General features: G+C 35.8%; 1 protein-coding gene across 1 annotated transcript in view; it reads right to left on the reverse strand.

The window, feature by feature from the left end:
• The window catches only part of Smc4 (structural maintenance of chromosomes 4), a 31,190-nt gene that overhangs the window by 2,517 nt on the left and 8,170 nt on the right, over positions 1 to 20,503 (reverse strand). Inside the window, exons 6-20 of the mRNA XM_038348350.1 lie at positions 17,821 to 17,985; positions 17,451 to 17,578; positions 15,990 to 16,130; positions 15,116 to 15,266; positions 13,337 to 13,501; positions 12,295 to 12,528; positions 10,721 to 10,906; positions 8,444 to 8,605; positions 6,758 to 6,983; positions 6,580 to 6,659; positions 4,509 to 4,661; positions 3,323 to 3,449; positions 2,083 to 2,272; positions 1,130 to 1,274; positions 522 to 695 (exon numbers count right to left, since the gene is read on the reverse strand). Of these exons, the coding sequence (XP_038204278.1) occupies positions 522 to 695; positions 1,130 to 1,274; positions 2,083 to 2,272; positions 3,323 to 3,449; positions 4,509 to 4,661; positions 6,580 to 6,659; positions 6,758 to 6,983; positions 8,444 to 8,605; positions 10,721 to 10,906; positions 12,295 to 12,528; positions 13,337 to 13,501; positions 15,116 to 15,266; positions 15,990 to 16,130; positions 17,451 to 17,578; positions 17,821 to 17,985 (2,427 nt within the window). The remainder of the gene's footprint in view (positions 1 to 521; positions 696 to 1,129; positions 1,275 to 2,082; positions 2,273 to 3,322; positions 3,450 to 4,508; positions 4,662 to 6,579; positions 6,660 to 6,757; positions 6,984 to 8,443; positions 8,606 to 10,720; positions 10,907 to 12,294; positions 12,529 to 13,336; positions 13,502 to 15,115; positions 15,267 to 15,989; positions 16,131 to 17,450; positions 17,579 to 17,820; positions 17,986 to 20,503) is intronic.

Consider the following 20,503-nt stretch of genomic DNA (forward strand, 5'->3'; position numbering starts at 1 on the left):
GGCTCTCTCCAGCTCCAAGTTTATTAAGTCAAAACATCAACAATGACAGCTATAAAAACAATATCGGAATGAACCATGACTACTTTGCACATAAGCTCTGGGCTGAGAAGGTACTTGCTCTCTTCTAATGATTACTAATTTCTATGTATCAAATAATTTTAAATTGTCTATTAGATCCCTTATAAAAAAAGTGATTATGGAATTAAGAATCACAGCATACACTTAAAACCAGAGAAACACCTGCTCCTACAAAACAAAAAGCAATTAAAAAAAAATAAAGTACCAGTGTTTCATCTGTGTGTGTGTGTGTATTTATATATAGACCACTTATGTGCCTGGTATCCCTGGAGGACAAGAAAGGATGTTAGATTCCCTGGAACTAGAATTATATGATTGTGATCTGCCATGTAGTGCTAGGAATTGAACCTGGGTCTTCTGTAAGAGCGAGTGCTCTTAATCACTGAACTATCTTTCCAGCCAACAGAAAAGGTTTAAAATTAATTAAATGGGAGTAATCTCACCTCTTTTTGCCAGTATTTTATTTTAGAATTATGTTCAGCAATGTGGCCATCTATCTGCTCAAGTTTCAACTTAATACTAAGAGCGTCTTTCTGAAGAGCATGTTCATTTTCTTGAATAACTTTAAGTTCCTGAAGTAGATTACGATGCTCTTTCTGGATTTCTGGCAATGACTCCTAAAAACCAAGAACAATTGTGACAAATACCATCTCTACAAGTGAAATAGGTATTTTTTTTAACATTACATAGACATTGTTAGCAATTTCTCTTCATGTCTCACTTTAATAAAATTTGATTGACAGAAAGTTCTCATATTTTGTCATACACTTAAAAAACTTTTTAAATATTTATTTATTATATATACAATATTCTGTCTGTGTGTATGCCTACAGGCCAGAAGAGGGAATCCAGACCCCATTACAGATGGTTGTGAGTCACCATGTGGTTACTGGGAATTGAACTCAGGACCTCTGGAAGAGCAGGCAGTGCTCTTAACTGCTGAGCCATCTCTCCAGTCCTGTTATACACTTTAATAGTCACAAAAAAATTTAACTTACACGACACTTTGCTTCAAATGACATCTGTCCTGTAAGGCAGAAACAGATCTTACCTCAGCAGCATTTGTTTTTCTTATGACTTCTTCTGCTTTGTCTTCAATAGCTTTTAGTTCTGCTTTTAAGTCATTTGTTTCTTTCTCGGTGTCTTTTATTTCTTTCTCTGTGCGGACGACAGAATCTTGTGCCTTTATAAGATTTCTAAAAAAGCAAACAACACAATTTATGACAATGTGATTTTAAAATTTGTGATTTACTGAACCATCTTAGGTTTCTCTGTTTATATAACTACTTACAGATTGTGTTGTATGTTTTATTAAAATTTCCATAAGGTCTGTTCATGTAAGCTGCATTTTTTTTTTTGTTTTGTTTTGAGACAGGGTTTCTTCTCTGTGTAGCTTGGCTGTCCTGGAGCTAGCTCTTGTAGACCAGGCTGGTCTCGAACTCAAAGAGATCCGCCTGCCTCTGCCTCCCCAGTGCTGGGATTAAAGGCGTGCGCCACCACTGCCTGGCTTCATGTAAAAGTGTCTATGAACACACAGAAATACAGCAATTTGCCTGACCCTGTCTTCTCTGGGATCACAAGGTATGTCACCATGTTCAGTTGGTTTAAAAAGAAACAGCAACAAAAAACCAAAACAAAAACTAAACCAAAAGATATTTCTTTTAAACAGACTTTCTGCTCCTAACAAATGATTTTTTCTAGCTTCTTACTTTTAGTCAAATAGATCAATATACAAATAAAAAAATAAACGATTTTCTTCAGAGCTTTTCCTCATCACTTCTTGTGTAAGACCTAGCTCTACTTCTCTATGCCAGAGTAACTTAATGTCTACCCTTCATCAACTGGATTACGAATCAAAACTCCAACTTTTCTAAGGCATACAACTGTTAACCAACTTGTTCTTTCTGAACTAGACAAACAATAAATCTTCATTTTCAGTTTTTTTTTCCTTCCTCAAAGTGTCCAGACAGGGGTGGGGGCAGGCTGGAGAGGTACACATTCTACCTGTCAGCAGTCTTGATTGCCACTTGGGCTTTAGTAATAGCAGAAGCACATTCATCCAGCTGTTTATTTATCATATCAAGTTTGTTTTGTTGGGCCTTGAGTTTTCGGTTGTTGATTTCTATGATGGTATCATGTAGTCGTTTAACCTCGGCTTCTACTTTACCAGCTTTCTCAGCCACAGCATCATATTCTAAAATTAAAAAATGACACAGCTGAATTCATTTTTGTTAGTAATTATCACTTGTTGGATGTATATTTGCCCTAAGAGCTTTCTCAGGTTTGGAGAAACTGGGTATTTTCTTTGGGTTATATAAATAGTCCTCCACATTATTACAAAGTTAAGATGAATTGGTGGGTCTCCCTTGTTCCAAAAACACACCCCAGGTTTACTTAGGTCAAATAAACTAAAGTTAGCTGTGCAATGTAGAAGTCATAAATGATGAACTGATTGGCTTTTGCTGGCAGTGATTGAGCCTGACGGTGTGGACTATATGAGGTGGAATACAAGCTGTTGACACTTTCTCAGTTTGACAGATGGAATTTCAAGTGTAGAAAGAGCAGTAACAGCATACACTGAAACATGCTCAAAGCACTCTAAGTGAGGTACAAAGACAACTGCACCTACAGCGTTGCTTTCTTCAGCTTCTATTCTGACAGCTACGAATTATAAGAAAAAGTCGAGGAAAGCATTTTTAGCTAAGACTTCAAGTAAGTAGCTTTACTGTTTACTTGCTGTGTGTTCTTAAGTAATTTACTTTCTTCAGATTCTCAGGTTTCTAAATGTATTTTTTTTTTCCTTTTAAATTTTGTGGATGTGTCTTTTGCTGCATACACCTAAATGTACCGTCTATGCCTTCAGAGGTCAGAAGAGGGTACTGGGCCCCCTGAAAGAACAATCAGTGCTCAGATCACTGGACCACCTCTCTAGCCCACACCTATTAATCTAATTGTGATGATCCTGAAGAAGCTGAGCAGAAACGTAGGACATGACTGGCACCAGAGCATGCTACTTACTACTCCCCTATCGCCATATGCCATGTGACTGACTACAGGCAAATTACACAAACCACTTAATGCATTAGTTTCCTTACTTGTCACACGAATTTAGACTTGAATGAATTAAACAATACCAAAAGCTAAATTAAATCAGCATATTGCCATGCAAGAGATTTAACTATAATTTATTATTCTACAAATTATTTGATTACTGCAAATTAAAAAAAAATATTTTTGAACATACCTTTTTTGAAAGCACTGACATTTTCTTCTAGCAATTTCTGTTTCTTTTTATCAGGGGCTGTAGTAAGCACATTAGCTTCCAGTTCTTTAATTTGTACAGTCAAATACTCTTCTTGCTCTGATAAACCCTATAAAAATAATTTAGCATCTATATGGTAAATATTTTAAATTTGTAAGAGTAAATATTTCTTTGAACACTAATTTTTAAAAAGACATTTAAGCTATCAAGAAAATGATAGAAAACAATATAAAAGCTAAAATGATCAGTAAATAAAATGTGTACAAACTTATTACAAAGATAGTTAGAATCACTATTTAGACAATTTGGTATGAGGCAAGAGGTGCTTCAAAACAATGAAACACAGCTAATGATAATTTCAGGAGCCACTTTAAGGAAATAAATGTGTGTGTAAAGACTTAACTATAATCCCAACACTTGGGAGGGAGATCTCTGTAAGTGAGGCCAGCCTGGCCTACAGAGCTAGTTCTAAAACAGCTAGGGCTAAAAAGATAAACCCCTCCATCCATCTCTCAAAAAAAGAGAAAAGGAAAACATGAATCATGGCAGAGTAATCAAGTAAATTTAGATATTAAGCAAAGAAAAGTTAATAGCACTAAAAATGTATATTACTCTTTATACAAATATATAAATACATTGCATGCAATTAAATTATAAAAATTGAAGATTATGCATCGTTGTTAAAGGCTGTAATTTAGGTATTTTCTGAATGCTGCTTTAAAAATAGAAACAACTGGCTGCTGGACATGAGGGTGCACACCTTCAATACTAGCACTCAGCAGCAGAGGCAGATGGATCTCCGTGAGTTTGATGTCAGCCTGGACTGCATAGTGAGTTTGTAGGACAGCCACAAATACATAGTGAGACTCTATCTTGATAAAAACCAAGAGAAAAAAAAAAAAAACCCCAAAAAACAAAACAAAACAAAACAAACAAAAACAAAACTTGGTATATACTACTTTTTATAATCAAGAAAACAAGCCACTTTTCAAGAGTGAAGCTATAATTGGTAATGAAGCTGCTAAAATTACATTGTAATTCTAGAGTGGAAAATAATAATCATCCTTTATATTTCAAAATTGGAAACAAACCCAAAATGCATTTTCCCACTTGCTGACAAATTCTAACAGTCTCAGCTAATACTTGAATACGAACATAAACACAGTACCTGGATGCTTGCAGCAAACTTTTCTAGTGTATTTCTCATTTCTCGTTCACTATGCCTTAACTTAATGACTGCTTCTTCATGTTGTACTTTCTGTTCTTGGATTTGCCTTGCTTGTTTAGAATGCCTTTCCAACTGAGATTCCATCTTTTTTACCTTAAAACACAAAAAAAAATTCTTCAAGGGTCATTTTTAACAGAGTGGTACGTGTACAGCCATATGTATGCATTGGTATGCATATCTATTATCAGAAGTCAACCTGTGGGAGTTGGTTCTTCTAGGGCTGGAACTCATGAAGTCAGGCTCTGCAGAAAGAGACTTTACCCTCTCAACCATCTTGCCTGCCCTCTTAAGAGGCAGTAAAGTTAGTTTACTCACAAAATGAAAACAAACACAGGGCGGGAGAGAGATGGCACAGCAGTTAAGAGCACTTCCTGTGAGCTAGAGTTTAATTCTCAGTCACTATATAATAGCTCACAATCTTCTTTAACTCCAGTTCCAGAGGACCCTATATCTTCTTGTGGCCTCCTGGGACACCAGGCATGGTAAACAGACATTAACACCCACATTCATAAACAAAAAAATTAAAAATTAAAAAACCCCAAATTCCATTTTTTTTGGTAAAAAATTATCTTGTATGTTATGCTCAAATTTGTGGGGTCCTCACAAAAGCCAACAAAGGAGACAGATTCCCATATGTAAAAGCAAAGAGCCTTTATTTTAATCAAGTTTTTAAACTCGGTCTCTCTCCATGTCCAATACATTGGAATAATCGGAGAGCCCTGAGCTCAATTAGAATTGGGTTTTTATAGTGGTAAAGGTGGGGGTGAGGGGTCTCTGATGCTCAGGACCCCTGATTAGCTGACATTTATCTAGGGGTGTACTGGTGAGGTGTTCTGGCAGGCAATCCTATCTACAGTAGCTGGAATGCCAGGCATTTCCTTTGAATGGTCTGCTCTTGGGTGAGGGTCGGGTAATCTCAGTTTGTGGTGTTTTCCTGACACCAGGTATTGCTTCAGGGTAAACTATCGAGACTCAGGCCTCTTATTTAAATTCATGGCCAGAGTCCCAGGTGATAATGGTTGAAAGTAAAGTACTTCCTTTGGGTGAGCTGCCCAGACTTAAGATTATCATGGCTGGCCCCCAAAGTATACATGTTCAGAGCATTGTATACATAATATATAAACAAATATATTTATATTTTATGGCCAGAAGGCACCAGATCTCATTACAGATGGTTGTGAGCCACCATGTGATTGCCAGGAATTGAACTCAGGACCTTTAGAACAGCAGGCAGTGCTCTTAACTGCTGAGTCATTTGTCTACCTTCCTCAAACTTCTAATCTTAAAGACTAGAATAAAAGTCAGAAGTAGTGGTACACAAGTGGAATCCCAGCTACTAAGAAGGTCGAGAGGAAGATTATGAGCTTGAGGCCAGCCTAGCCTAACAAAAGGAGACATGTAACCAAACAAGCCCCAATACCAAAGCTCGAGACACAGTCACCTATATTTTAATGAAAACATAGCATCCAAATAATTTCAAAATATGGGGAGAAATTAACGCACATTTTGGAAAAAGAAATCCAGGCTAGGAGCACATTTTGGTGGCTGAGTTCATACCTCACAAAGGCCACACAAATTACCTTACCACTAATCTGTACCTCCACATCCCCAAAGTGCTTAAAATAAAATTTAGAAACATGGATAAGAAGTCTTTGAAATACTTGAAGTATTTTGAAATTGAAAAACAAAAACAGTAATTTGCAAAGTAAATGATATTAAGTGACTAAATTATGAAAAATCTATGATATTAAAAGATTAACTAAAAAGATATGCACTTATTTTTATTTCTAATGGGATGCTAGGGATCAAACCTAGGGCCTTGGCTCGCTAAGCCAATGCTCTGCTACTCTGACACACCCTTTTTTAAGCACACACTTTTGAATTAATGTGTTTTGCACCCCCAAAAAGCACTCAACAAAATAGCTAACATTTACATAATAGAAAACCTGTTAAATCAATACTGGGTACAGTTTACAATGGGTAAATTCTGTCTGTTTTACACTGTGCTGACCTCTTCTTCAGAGATTTCCACGATAACTGATGAACCCATTCTTCCTCTCATTACTTTGCTTCCACCGCCAGTCATTGTACCTGGGGAACGTGGGAGAATTCAGTTTTAAATGTCTTACCAAAGATTAAAAAGAAAAAAAAACAAAAGATCGGTAGGAACAAAAAAAATTCCAACTTACCTGACTGTTCTATGATTTGCCCCTGCAGAGTTACAACTCTCCATCGTCTATCTTTTTGATACGCTACTCTTGTAGCTTGATCCAAATTGTCAGCCACTAAGGTATCACGTAAAGCAAAGTAAAAAGCCTGGCGAATTTCCTCATTTTTTACTTTAACTAAGTCAAACAACCGAGGGGTATTTTCAGGAGTTTGAATTTTGGCCATTTTTTTGGCCCACACTGTCATCTAAAAGTTGGGGAAAAAATTATGTAGTCTTTGAAGTGTTATAATCCTAAATAAAATCTTATCATGCTTCTACATAAAATTCCCAAGTATTAATTATTTCTATACAGTAGCAATGAGCAATTTGATAACATAAACTTACCATTAAGCTAAAACATCAAAATGAATTAGACACCTAAATTTAAGAGCTAAAATCTATAAAACTCTCACAAACAGAGCTTTCATATAACCCCACCACTTGGAAGACAGAGAGAGGAGGACTACTTCAAGTTCAGTCTGGTCTAGACACAAAGTCATTCAGGGATACAAAGCAAGATCTTGTCTAAACACACAAAAGAAGTTAAAGAAAAATACTGTTAACCGGGCCATTTGTGCTTCAAAGTACACATTCAAGAAAGTGAAAATATAACCCACCAAATAGCAGGTATCCAACAAGAGACTTGTATACACTAAAGAGTTTTTAACAATTCAATAAGACAAACCAATGAAAACAGGCAAAGATTTCAGACAGTCATTTTTTCCCAAGAAAGATAAACAAATGATTAATAAGCACACAAAGTATGTTCAACATTAGGGAAACAAAAATAAAAGCAGTTAGATACCACTTTACATCTATTAAGATGTGCTGTAATAAACAAGGCACGCCAGTAAACACCCCTATTCTTAGATATCCCAACTCACGTTCACACAAAATGTTGTACATGAATCTTCACCACAGCATTATTGTAAGTCAACCAAAAAAGTATAAACAAGCAACAGAAGGCAAAAAAAAAGGATAGGTACATGCTACAAAACAGATGAGTCTGAAAAATTATGTAAATGCATGTATGTGTAAAAGGCCCCATATTATGATCCCATTCAACCAATGCTCAGAATAAATCCATAGAAACCAAAAGCAAATCAACGGTTTTGTTGAGGGTGGGCGAACTGATTGTTAATGCTTATGGAGCAATGAAAATAGTCTGGAATTATATTAATGGCCATAGTCCAGCAAGGTGTGGATATAGTGAAAATAACTTAATTCTATACTTCACAATAGAATTACATATCTCAATAAAGGTTCTATTAAGAAAGCAGTGGTCACTGAAGCAGTTTAGAAACATACTAACAGGTGGTGGTGCATGCAATAATCCCTGTACTCGGAGGCAGACTGATCTTTGTGAGTTATAGAATAGCCAGGGCCATGCAGAGAAACCCTGTCTCTAGCTCCTCCACACCCCTTAAGAAACATCATACTAACAGTCATTTATTCACTGGAATTCACTTTTAACACTGGAATTTCTTTAGTAGAGGCATCACAAAACTTATTTTTTAACCTCCATAATCATGTACACACAGAATATAAATTTCAAAACTTATCAGGGAGTAATTGAATAATGGCTAAGAAAAATCTAATATTCTAAGGGAAAAATATGGCACTTCAAAGTTAAATTATAGGAAACTTATTTATTATGAATGCTTACCTTATCCAAACCTATAAAAGTTGCAACGCCAATATTATGTCTTTTAAGGAAGTTCACACATTCTTGGGCTGTATCAATAGAATCAACAACAATGTAGTCTAATGCATGGCAACAGGATGAAATAGCAATGTCATATTTTTCATCAATAGCTCCCAAGTCTCCCTAATAATTAAAAAAATAGAAAATTAATTTATAAAGAATTGGGTAAAAAACAAAAAGTACAAATCATTTCATTACTATTCGGATTTTGAACTATTTTTTTTTAAAGAATTTATTTTTATCTTATGTGCAGTGGTGTTTGGCCTGTCTGTCTGTGTGAGGGTGTCAGATTTTGGAGTTACAGACAGTTGTGAGCTGTCATGTGGGTGCTGGGACTCGAACCAGGGTTCTCTGGAAGAGCAGTCAGTGCTCTTAACCACTGAGCCATTTATTTCTCCAGCTCCCTGAACATTCTCTTTTCTGGTTTCTGTAGCTGAAGACTAAACATAGGACCTTGTCCCACTGAACTGAGCTAAGCCCCCAAGCCCTTGAATGCTATTCTTAAAATATTTTTTCTTTCTTCTTTTTCCTTCTTCTTCCTCCTTCCCCTTCTTCTTTTTCTTTAAGACAAAGTTTCTCTGTGGTAGTCTAGGCTGTCCTGAACTTATTGGGTAAACTAGGGTGGCCTTGAACTCAGAGGTCAGCCTGTCTCAGACTACTGTACTAAAGGCATTTGCCATTGCCTGGCTTTTAAACCATTCTTAATGGAAGATTAAATAAGTATACTTGTTTTACAGAAGCATAAAAGGGGCCACAATGTTTCCTTATCACACCAACTTTTCCTTCCTTTCTACAGGATCAATACAGAAGTTACTGTGCGCCTTATAAGCATTCTACCACCAAGCTATATCCCAAGTCCTATAGCTTCTAATCTACCCTCGAGTGTTCATGGTTATGTAATGTGAATTTTTAATAGACATAGGATATAAGAATTGTTTTATGCCATGAAAGCATATAATGTGGAGAGTCAAAGTTTCATATTGAAAGCTGCCTAGAATTAAGTTTGTAGTTATGAATTTATCTCTTAGCTATCTTTTTATTTGCTGTGAAGAACTAACTACCACAGAGAAACTTTGTCTTAAAAAAAAAAAACAAAAAAGAAGGGGAAGGAGGAGGAAGAAGAAGGAAAAACATCTCTAGCAGCTTTCACTGAATGACTTTAGTTTTTCACAGCAAATAAACAGGACCAATCTGTTTAAAAAAGAAGTCATCTAATATTAGATATAGAAGTAACCATATTGGTTAAATTCCATTTGTCCTTCCAGGTCATTCTGTTCCCCTTTCCAGAAGGCTGAGTAGGAAACTCATCAACTGGATATATAAGCTTAAGAAGTTTAAGTAAAGAAGTCTTAGTTACAGTTGAAGAGTTCTAAATTAGCTAGTTCACCTTTCTAAACCATAAACAAATGATTAAATAAAATGTTATAAAACCTATAATTTTAGGTTTTATATTAAAATCTAAAATCAAATAAAGTATTTATTTAATAAATGTTTATTTAATATTAATCCTTATTTTTGTCTGGAGGTTCTAGCAGGGAAGTACAACTACAGCACATCCTCAACCAAAAAACCCAGTCCTTTTCTATCTGGATGGTCATTCTATTATATCGTTTTGTGCAGCTTTAGAAAGGACATACTTGGCATGCTGAGGGAGAAATAGAGAATAGGCACAAGCCTGTTCAGCAAGATCAGCCAAACCAATCCTGGTGATGAACGGGACAACAGATCTCAGTAATACTGCCTCACTATACAAACTCTGGCCAGTCTAGAACTCAATATGTGTAGATCAGGCTGGCCTTGATCTCAGAGATCTGACTGCCTCTAACTCCCAAGTGTTGACATTAAAACATGCACCGCCATCAAGACCAACTTCTAAATTATTATTTTTGAAAAAACCTTTTCTTGTATGATGGCAAATGCCCAGCTCTTGGGAGGTTGAGGCAAGAGGATCAGAAGTTCAAGGTCAACCTTAGCTACAGTGTTAAAGTCCTGATGCAAAAATATTCTCAGGTTAGTTTTGGAAAGACTGGGCAGGAGAGTAATGTATAACATAAATATAAACAGCTCAAAACTACATAAATAACGACAACAAACCGTAAGGGAAAATATTTTGTCTGAGCAGTCATGCTTTCAAGTAAAAACTGAACGTTATTTTAGGCAAAGAAACAATATATACTGAAGTCAAATTAAGAATATAATTTATAATGTCTTTTCTGAGTAAAATATAATCTACTTTACCAGTCTTCCATATATTCCTGGGATCCTGCCAGATTTTTTTTCTTGAATTATTGCATCAAGTACTTTCCCTCGACTTCGATTCATTGCTAAGGAACTCTTTGCTTCTTCAACTTTTTGGAAAAGATCATGAACCAAACTTTTCAAGTTTATTTCTTCTTGTGTTAGCTTCTGAAGTTCTTTTTCTTTCTAAAAGTAAGAACAAAATAAAACCTATAGGCATTCAATCTTAGATGCACCCATAACAGCAGAAAACTATAATGCTTCAATAATAAGAGAGGCCCAAAAATTGCATAAGAACTGGCACTCAGCTTTCATGTTGCTATTTTGGCCTGGCTTTGAAAATACAGATGAGCCTTTCCTATTTTAAAAGAAATGAAAATTATTTGGGTCAGCAAGAGGGAATCCAGCTCTCTTAAAGTAGTTACAGGTATAAAAACCCCAGTCTGGCACATCACAGGTGGAAGTTTCTACCAGTTCTCAAGTTCTGCCCTAAACAAAACCAAATCCAGGTATGTGTAGCTGGGCAGTACCATTGTTATCTTTTTTTATGGATTTTTGGCTAAGAAACAACAAAACAAAAAGGCACAGTTCCTAAATAGAGGTGGGAAAGATGATTGGGATAGCTACTAACAGAGGAGCCACACACTCAGATACTTTAGTATCTCAATTTCCAATTTAGAAACCATCTTATCTCACTGCTATTTTCCCCATTCCTTATTAGATAGGCATAAAGTAAAAGCTCAAATTTTAGATAAAACAATCCAAAAAATATTCACCAGATATAATTTAAATTACACTTAAAATTTACACATCAGGAAATTGATGACCAAATTGTATATTTTGATGTGCAGATGTACATGCACATGAAATACTCATATACATAAAATAGATAAATAAATCTTAAACAAAACCCAACTTGTTTTGAATTATGTATATCTGTGTGTGTGTGCTCATGTGCAGGTGCCCCTGGAGTCCAAAAAGTACTGGAACCCCTGGACCTAGAGTCACAGGCAGTCATGTACCACCCTATGTGGGTGATAGGGACTAGTCTTTTTTAAGAGCATCAAATCTGGTAACCATTAAGCAATTTCTCCAGTCCCTCAAATAATCACCTTGGCAGTATGAGGATAAACTTTGTTAATTAAGGTTACAGGCATAGTAACATTTCCGGTTTTACGTGGTGCTGGTAGTTATGACCAGGGTTTCATGCTCCCGAGGCAAGTACTCTACCAACTAAACTACATACCCAGTCTGAGAAATATGTTTAAATTTTTCCCATGGGATTGTGACAGCAGCTATTTATTGCTTGCTTTTGGAGACAGTATAGTTTGTCTCCCTGCATTCCTTTTTTGGGGGATTTATTAGGGATGGAACCTGGGGCCATATACATGCTCCAGAAGCTCTCTACCAGAGTTAATTATCAGTCTATTCAAACATTGAAATACTTTCTCATGAGAGATTATGCTGAAAAAAATTTCTATAAGCCAATCACTTTACACCCCAATATTACAAACAACAAAAATTCCACATAACTGGGATTGATGTTTAGATGAAATATAGAAGCAAAAATTTACCTCCTTTAATTCTTGTTGAGTCTGAGGGAGTTTTGTGTTTATTTCTCCAATGGCAGCTTTCCTTTCTTTCAGAGTCTCAGAAGCTGTAATTAAAGTTTCCTTTGCTTTACTTAGTTGAGACACTGCCGTATTATGTCGACTGAGATAGATATCAAGTTCTGACTGAGCGACTTCCATCTTTGAACGTGCTTCATTTACTGATTTGTTAAAACCCATAAGTTCCTTTTCTTGATTCTATAAAAATGAGTTCATTAAATACAAAAATTTTTATTTTCAAGCTTAGACCTAAATGAAAATTATACTTCTTGAGTTCAATTTATGAAAGTAAAGTCCATAAACATAGTAGGCATCAATAATTCTTGTAGGTGGACTAGATTAACACAGTCCATGTCTAGTTGTCACTGTACACTATTCGATTGTCTTTCCTAATTGATGTCATATGAGCTTTGTGAAGTGGGTATTAGCATGCTAATTTTAGAAATTAAAAGGTAGTAATTAAGGAAAACCTTGAACTTAAGTCTAGATTCCATACTGTCTCTACATTTCCAGATGTAAGCTACTCAGAAAGTTTTCTCAAATGTATTTATGTTGAAAAAGTTTTGTATCATTGTAATTTCATTCATAGCCTTATCATTAACAAGGGTAAAAGATACACAGTAAAAAAAAAAAATCTCAAAATAAGTAAGAAAATATGGCTGCACAGAATGGCTATATGTCCAAGTATTGACTTCACATTTTCTATCATAAATTCTTCATTTAACATTTATCTTTCAAAAAGAGAAAACAGAAAAGGCAAAATAGTGCAGACTTAAGTTTAAAATGTTAACCTAAAATGTTCAACAGTTTGTGATACAGTCTTGCTACAAAACATAACCTTGCCTCTACTCCCCTCCCCCCACCTCCAGGTAGCTGACATTATAATATAAGCAAGGACCACCGCACTAGGCCTAACTTATTTCTAGAAGCTCACCTTTGGATGTTATTGCAACAACAGTCAAGTTAGGGAAAAGACACCAAAACCATCACTGACAAAGACTCTTACCTCCTTTTCTTTCTGAAGCCCTTGTGTTTCCTGTTTGAGGCTATCCATAACCTCCTTTAATTTCTTTTCTTCTTTCTCTTTTTCTTTCTCAAGAGAACTACTTTTAGTTGTTGTTTCATTTATGATATTCTTACTCTTGGCAGGTATACTCTTCAGTTCTTCAACCTGGGGTTACAAAATAAATTAAGGTTATGGAAATATATTCCTGAGGGTATCCAATACTATTAAAATTTACCTGAAGAAGTATTTCTTAGAACTCTATTATAGTTATCTGAAGACAACACACCAAATTATCTTTCTTTGCTCCCTTAACCCAATAGTAGACATTTTTACGAACTTCAACCTTTCAGGGGTACTATGTCGAGTTACTATTTTATCTAAAACACCTTCATACATCGACATTTTACTCCTAAAAACTAATGCCTCAGGGCTGGAGGCTGGCTTGGCAGTTAAAGAGTTTTTTTCTGCTTTTCTGGATCTAAGTCCAGTTGCCTTACCCAGCTGCTCACAACTGCCTGTTAACTCCAGCTCTGGGGGCTTCAATATCCTTTTCTGGCACCATCACACTCACACATAATAGAAGAAAAAAAATCTTAAAAAATAAAAATCTAATATCTTTATAGAATTTGAGCATTACTCCACATTATTTTTGTTTTTCACTATTACATAAAAACCTTTGCTAAGCTGTAGTCAGTATACATGCATTTGGAAAATTCTTAGGGGTCAAGTAGAAACCGAGTCTTGGGTGTTGTCTATTAATCTCTTATAAAGCAATAACTAGAGCTTGAGAGACACCAGATTAGCCCAAATAAGCATTTCTACATTCTGGTCTAAACATTTTTTTTTTTGGGGGGGGGGGGTGAGGGGTTGAGATTTTCCTCCATTTTTAGGTGTAGGAGGGTTTATTGAATTATCTGTCTATCCCACATGTGTGCAATGCATGCAGATGTCAAACAGGGCATCTGAGAGCAGAGGACTAGATAGCTGTGTGATGACATGAGGTGTGGGAGTTGAACCCAGGTCGTCTGTAGAGTAGTCAGTGCTCACTAAGCCAGTTGTCCAGGCTACAAAATTCACTTTTAAAACTGTAATTCCAGAATAGATAGTCTGCCACTTATAAGCCTTTTCTTTTTGCTGACTCCAGCGGAAGTTTATAGGACACTAAAACTGCTCCATGAGTAAAGAGGCATTTACCACCAAACTTGACATGAGTTTGATCCTGGAGACCCACAAGGCTAAATGAATGAACCAACTCCCTTAAGTTGTCCTCTGACCTCAGATATATGCAATAGCGCACATGTATGCAAACAAAGAAGTAAATGATTGTTTATTGGGGGGGGGCAGGTGTTTTTAGAGTTTTCTAATATCTAAATAAAAATACCTTCTTTAGCCATCTAGTACTACGTAGGCAGAGGCAGGAGAATCCAAGATAGATTAAGGTCAGCCTGGTCCATACAGTGAGTTCCAGGCCAGCCAGTGTTAAATAACAAGAACTAATCTCCAAAAAAAGAAAAACAAAAAAACATAAAACACCTAAAAACCCTTGAGGGAAAAAAATTATTACCACCATCAAAACAGAACTGTTGATTATGTAGATGACTATTATTAATATAAGCTCTACAACTTGTAATGTATAACATAACCCTTGGGACAAAATTGTGTTCAGACATAAAATATAAACATCCCAATTTATTTTCTTAGGGAGCCAAAGTCAAGCGAATTTGGGGAAAAAAATTAAATCTGGTATTTAGACTTAAATTGATTTCTTCCAATACCTACCTTTTCTTTATCTTTTTGAAGCTGTTTCTCCAGCTTTTTGGCTTTACTTGTAGCATGTTTTAGTTTTTCCCTAACTTGAACATCTTCTAAATCTAGCTGTGTAAATTTTTCTTTATTCTCTTCAATAAATTTTGTAGCTTTATTGAGTTTCCTATCAAAGAAAGTAAATTATTAGTCATAGATAAGTCTTTCTAGTATATTTCATCTATAGATATGTCAAGACTCTTATTAATTAAAATCCTAAAACTTCCAAGCTGATCTTCCCTGATAGCTGAAGATATTACATTTTTTTAAGACCAAGAGAGCCATCTTGTGTTCCTTATGTCCAGGTATATAAGAATTTGCCCATAAAGATTCAGAAATGAGTGCCTGGTGGTGATGGCGCAAACTTTTAATCCCAGCACTCGAGAGACAGAGAGGCAGGAGGATCTCTGTGAGTTTGAGGCCAGCCTGATCTACAGGAGTTAGTTCCATAACAGGCTCCAAAGCTACAGAGAAACCTTATCTTGAGAGCAAAAAATAAATAAATGAGAATAAATAAAAAATAAATGAAACTCACTTAAGGATACTACTGTCATTTGAAAGCTGGCACAAAATAGATCCATAATAATTTTTAAAGTCTACTAAAACAAACCAAAATTCTATTTCAAAATTAAATTTACAAACTATTAGGGCTAAAGGGTCAGGTAAAATGCCCATGTCTTAGTTTTTTTATGAAGAAAGGCATTTCTTATTGTATGACTGTTGGGAACTCTGAAACAGTAAGTTAGGTACAGGGGGTGGTGGTGCCTATTTACTGGGAAATGTGTTACATTCAGACACAAGTGAAAAAAATGAATTTAAATACTTTTGGTATTTTCCCAAAGATTATTACTTTTCTATATCCTTTACAGCTGAATTCTTAGCTTTCATTTCATTTGAAAGCATATTGCTCTTCTCAGTGATTTCTTTAGTATCTTCATGAATTTTTTCCTTTTGGGTTTTCATTTCAGCAATTCTTTTTTGCAGATCATAACTAAAGGGGAAAAGTAGAGAATGTAAAGTAACATTAGTAAAATCAGTTGCTTCTAAAATATTCATTAATTTATAGCAAGCTAAGGCTATGGGAATGGGTCAAGGCTAGAGAGAATTTAGGAACAAAATTGGTCCAGTCAATAAATTAGATCTATCATTCAACAGTGTATAGTAGTATTTCATGTTTTTGCTTTTCACAGCTTCAGTTACTGTGGTAGACTATCATCTGAATATATTAAATGATAAATTACGGAAATAAACAATTTTAAATTGCACAGTGCCTAACACTATTAATCTTTGTTTTATTCAGTATACCAACATATGCATATCAACCTTAAAGTCACTTAGTAGCCATAATGGTTATCAGGATCATCTGTAAGGTATTATTATGCTAATGTTCACTAACTCTCTTTATACTTCTTAACAATGCAAAAAGCATAAAACATGAAAGGAGGGGCTGAGGAGATGGTTCAATTAAGTGAGAACACTTGATTTTTAAGAATGAAGACCTGAGTATGAACTTTCTGCACCCAGGTAAACTGTACAGCACCACGACTAAGTGGGCTGTTAACATGATCATTTGGGGGAGGGGTAGAAAGCATGGTAGTACAGAAGCACAAAGAGGTGAATCCCAAGAGCTTGGTGCTAGCCTGCCTAGCTGGAACAGTGAGTTTCTGCTTTAGGGAAACACCCTGCAAGAAAATGAAGTGGAGAGGGATAGAGGAAGACACTCCATATTTTGCTATGGCTTCTATATGTGCACACTTGTGTGTGTACACACCCTCCTCCCCCACCAAACTGCAAAAACAAAAACAAAAACAAAACAAAACAAAAAAAACCCAAACTGATTGGGGAGATGGCTCAGAAGGTAAAGGTGCTTGCAGGAAATAACTGCTACCTGAATTCGACCTCTGGAGCCACCTAGTGGAAGGAGAGAATGATCCCCGAAAGTTGTCTTCCTACCTGGGGAGTTGGTGCTCACCTACCCTTGCATAGTAATAGTAATTAAAACAGCAGCACCACATCCCAGATTACCTCTGATGTTGTGGCACTGCTGAAGGACACCAATAGTATATGTAAGAGTTTAGCACTACCTGTCGTTTCTGTTAGGTTCTTGAATACTATCCTTGAATGACAGGGCTACTGTATGCAATGCACACGTGCATGCACAAACACACAATCACTATTCATAACTGGCACAACTAAAAGATGACATTAAAAAGTATTTAGTGACTTTCAGAAAAATTTACATTGTCACAGTATTATAGAAAAGAAGGCTTTGATGCTTAGAAATTTATACAAAGTTGACCAGAGTACTTACATGTAATATTGACAGACATGATTCTTTTTTTTTAACATTTCATTTTCTAGGGTAAGGAACTCAATGGCTATGTTTTTCTCTCCTTCTAGGGCATCCTTTTCCTTTTCCACCATTTTTACTCTGTTCAACTACAAAATTTGAAGAGTCAAAACATTTCATATATAAAATCAGTTTGGAACATAAAACACCAAGTAGAATATCCCACCCAAAGGCTAGTATAAAAATAGAGGGTTCAGTAAAACAAAACGAAAAAAAAAAACCAAACATTTCTGCATGATTATAGAAAGTATGTATTCAACTCAATAAATACAGTTGATCCATAAACAAGACATTCTCATTGGCAATAAATGTCTACTGGAAATTCATTTACCTTTTCTCCTCTGTTTTCATTTAATATTTCAACTCTCCGACATAAGACTTTAATAGGTTCATTTAGCCGTCCACAGCCAATTATATCTTCCAAATACTCAAGCATCCCCTCATCATGTTCAGTCTGGCCTTTTGGTTTCATCATAGCAATCTGTTCGACTTCACCCTTTAAGAGAGTCACATTCACACTCATTGTATACCACAGCTAAACTTCTCCTGAAACAATAGGGTAATCCCAACTAAAATGATATTCTTCAAGTAGGTTAAGGATGTTTTATGTAAGGGTCTAAAACCCCTTTCAATATATAAGCTTAGAAAAAGACTGACAGAACATACCAACACAAAGGCACCCTGTGCTGCGGTGTTAAGTAAACAAATTTTTCTGTTAATCAAAATTTGAAAAGGTACATTACCAATTATCACTATCTCTCATTGTAAAATAATTTTCAAAAAGTCCCTTCATAGTTATACTATATAAGGAAGCCTGCCAGAGTGTTTATAGTTTCACTATCTATGTAGCTATCTAACTTCTCTATAACCCTAGTAGTAAGTCTAACAAGTAACCCACTTCATAAAAGATGACTAAAACTTAATGTTCTGGTTTTTCTGAACTGAGAGTCTTAACTGGAAAAGGAAATTATCTTTTCCTCTAAGCACCCTTAATACAGAGAGCAAACAGGACTGTTACAGGCTACAGAGGAAAACTGTTTGTAATCAATATATCAACCTTGAACTATAATTAAAATCTGACTACCTAAAAAGAACCTATAATCAGCACCTAAGGTTGGTTCCCAGGTAACCAATTAATCTGAAAGTGAAGAAAATTCTGTAGAAAATTCTATTTGTTCTTTAAACATCTTAATAGCAAATAAACAGGCAAGTGGGAGAAAATCCTATTTTTAGCTAAATGGTCAAGAAAAGAATTACATGTTGAGATATTTTAGTGATTCCCATTTTTGTAAGTGTATAACTAAACCTTAAGAACTAGACTAAAATGTATTGAAGGAAAACAATTTATTTAACATTTTACAATCTAGTCACTACACTGCAGTTTGCTCATTTTTAAGACAGGGTTTTAATATGTAGTGTATGCTGGCCTTGAAGGTGTCTATAGTTATTAGGAAGTAACCTAGCTTCAGAGAAAGCATGGTAGTCATTTTTATTATTGTTCCTTCTGAAATAAGATGGAGCACGTAGAGCTGATTTCTTCTTATGCTAATAAAGTTAAAGACAAGTTCATTTATGAATCCAAAAAGTTCCAAGACAAGCCTCAGGCAACAGTATGTTTTAGACTGTATTATATTGTATTACTGCTTTTGTTTTTCTTTGAGAAAGAGCCTCTCCTCTCTATGCAGCACTGGCTAGCCTTGAATTTACAGAAATTTGCTTGCCTCAGCCTCCTGAGTTTTAGAATTTAAGGAGAGCACAACCACACCCTACTACTGCATTCATCCTAAAGACCAGTTATTGAGTGAATAAAGGACAACCAGTAAGGTTTTACTTATCTCTTTTAGGACTGTTGTGGCTTAAAAATATTTTATTATTTTATGTGTAGGTTGTAGTGCTGGCATATGTACCACATATAGGTAGTACCCCCTTCTGTCTTGACTGTTAAGTCATCTCTCTGGTGCCTCTTTTCTCTCTCTTTCTCGTTTTTTGATTTTCAAGACAGGTTTTCAATATGTAACAGTCCTGGCTGTGCTGAAATTTGCTGTGTAGACCAGGCTGAACTTGAACTCACAGAGATCCACCTTTCTCTGCCTCCCTAGTACTGGGATTACAGGCATGCGCCACCACAGCCCTGCTCTGAAATAGTTTTTTTTTTTTTTTTTTTTAACAAAAATTTTTAAGTGGGGCACGTATGCCTATGTGCCCACATTAGTGCAGATGTCTGTCTACACAGTTCAGAAGAGGATGCTGAATCTCAGGTTCTCTGCAACAAGAGTAACCACCTAAGATCTTTCTTCCCATTATCCAGAAAAAGTTTGTAGCACTTGAACTTAAAAGGGCCACTCTTTCAAACCAAGATTACAAATCTCACAGTAGTACAATAGTGATGTCTAAAAGACATTTCAAATTGTTATAACTGAAGCTGGTAAAATTTCACACACCCTCAGTCATTGCTACTTTCTATAGCTTAAAAGCATACTGGACAGTTCGCTTTTTTTTTTTTTTTGAGACAGGGTCACTCTCTATAGGTCAAGAACTCAAGAGATCAGTCTGCCTCTGACTTATGAGTGCTGAGAATAAAGCCATGTGCCTGAACAAAGTTTTCTTTTTTTGGGACAGGGTTTCTCTGTGTAGACAAGGCTGGCCTTGAACTCAGAGATCTTCCTGCCTCTGCTGTCTGCGGTCTGGAATTAAAGGCATGTGCCACAGCCACTATCACCCCAGTTCTGAACAAAATTTTAACACATTCCCCCCATTGTTGTATGAAAGTAGTGGGAATGGGTATACAGCTTAGTGGTGGAGTGCTTGCAAAAGACCTTGCATTTGATGCCCAGCAACAGAAGGGGGAAAAATAAATTAGAAAGGGGCTTAAGCCCTAAAATTAATAAAGGCTTTGCTGGGTATCAAGGATATTCATTTAAACCATTCTTTGAAAATCTTACTTATAGGCACTTAGAACTTAAGAATCTAAGAGAAAATCAGCTATGGTAGCACACACCTGAAATGCCAGGACT

This window comes from Arvicola amphibius, chromosome 11 (genome assembly GCF_903992535.2).
Source record: "Arvicola amphibius chromosome 11, mArvAmp1.2, whole genome shotgun sequence".
Lineage (NCBI taxonomy): Eukaryota > Metazoa > Chordata > Mammalia > Rodentia > Cricetidae > Arvicola > Arvicola amphibius.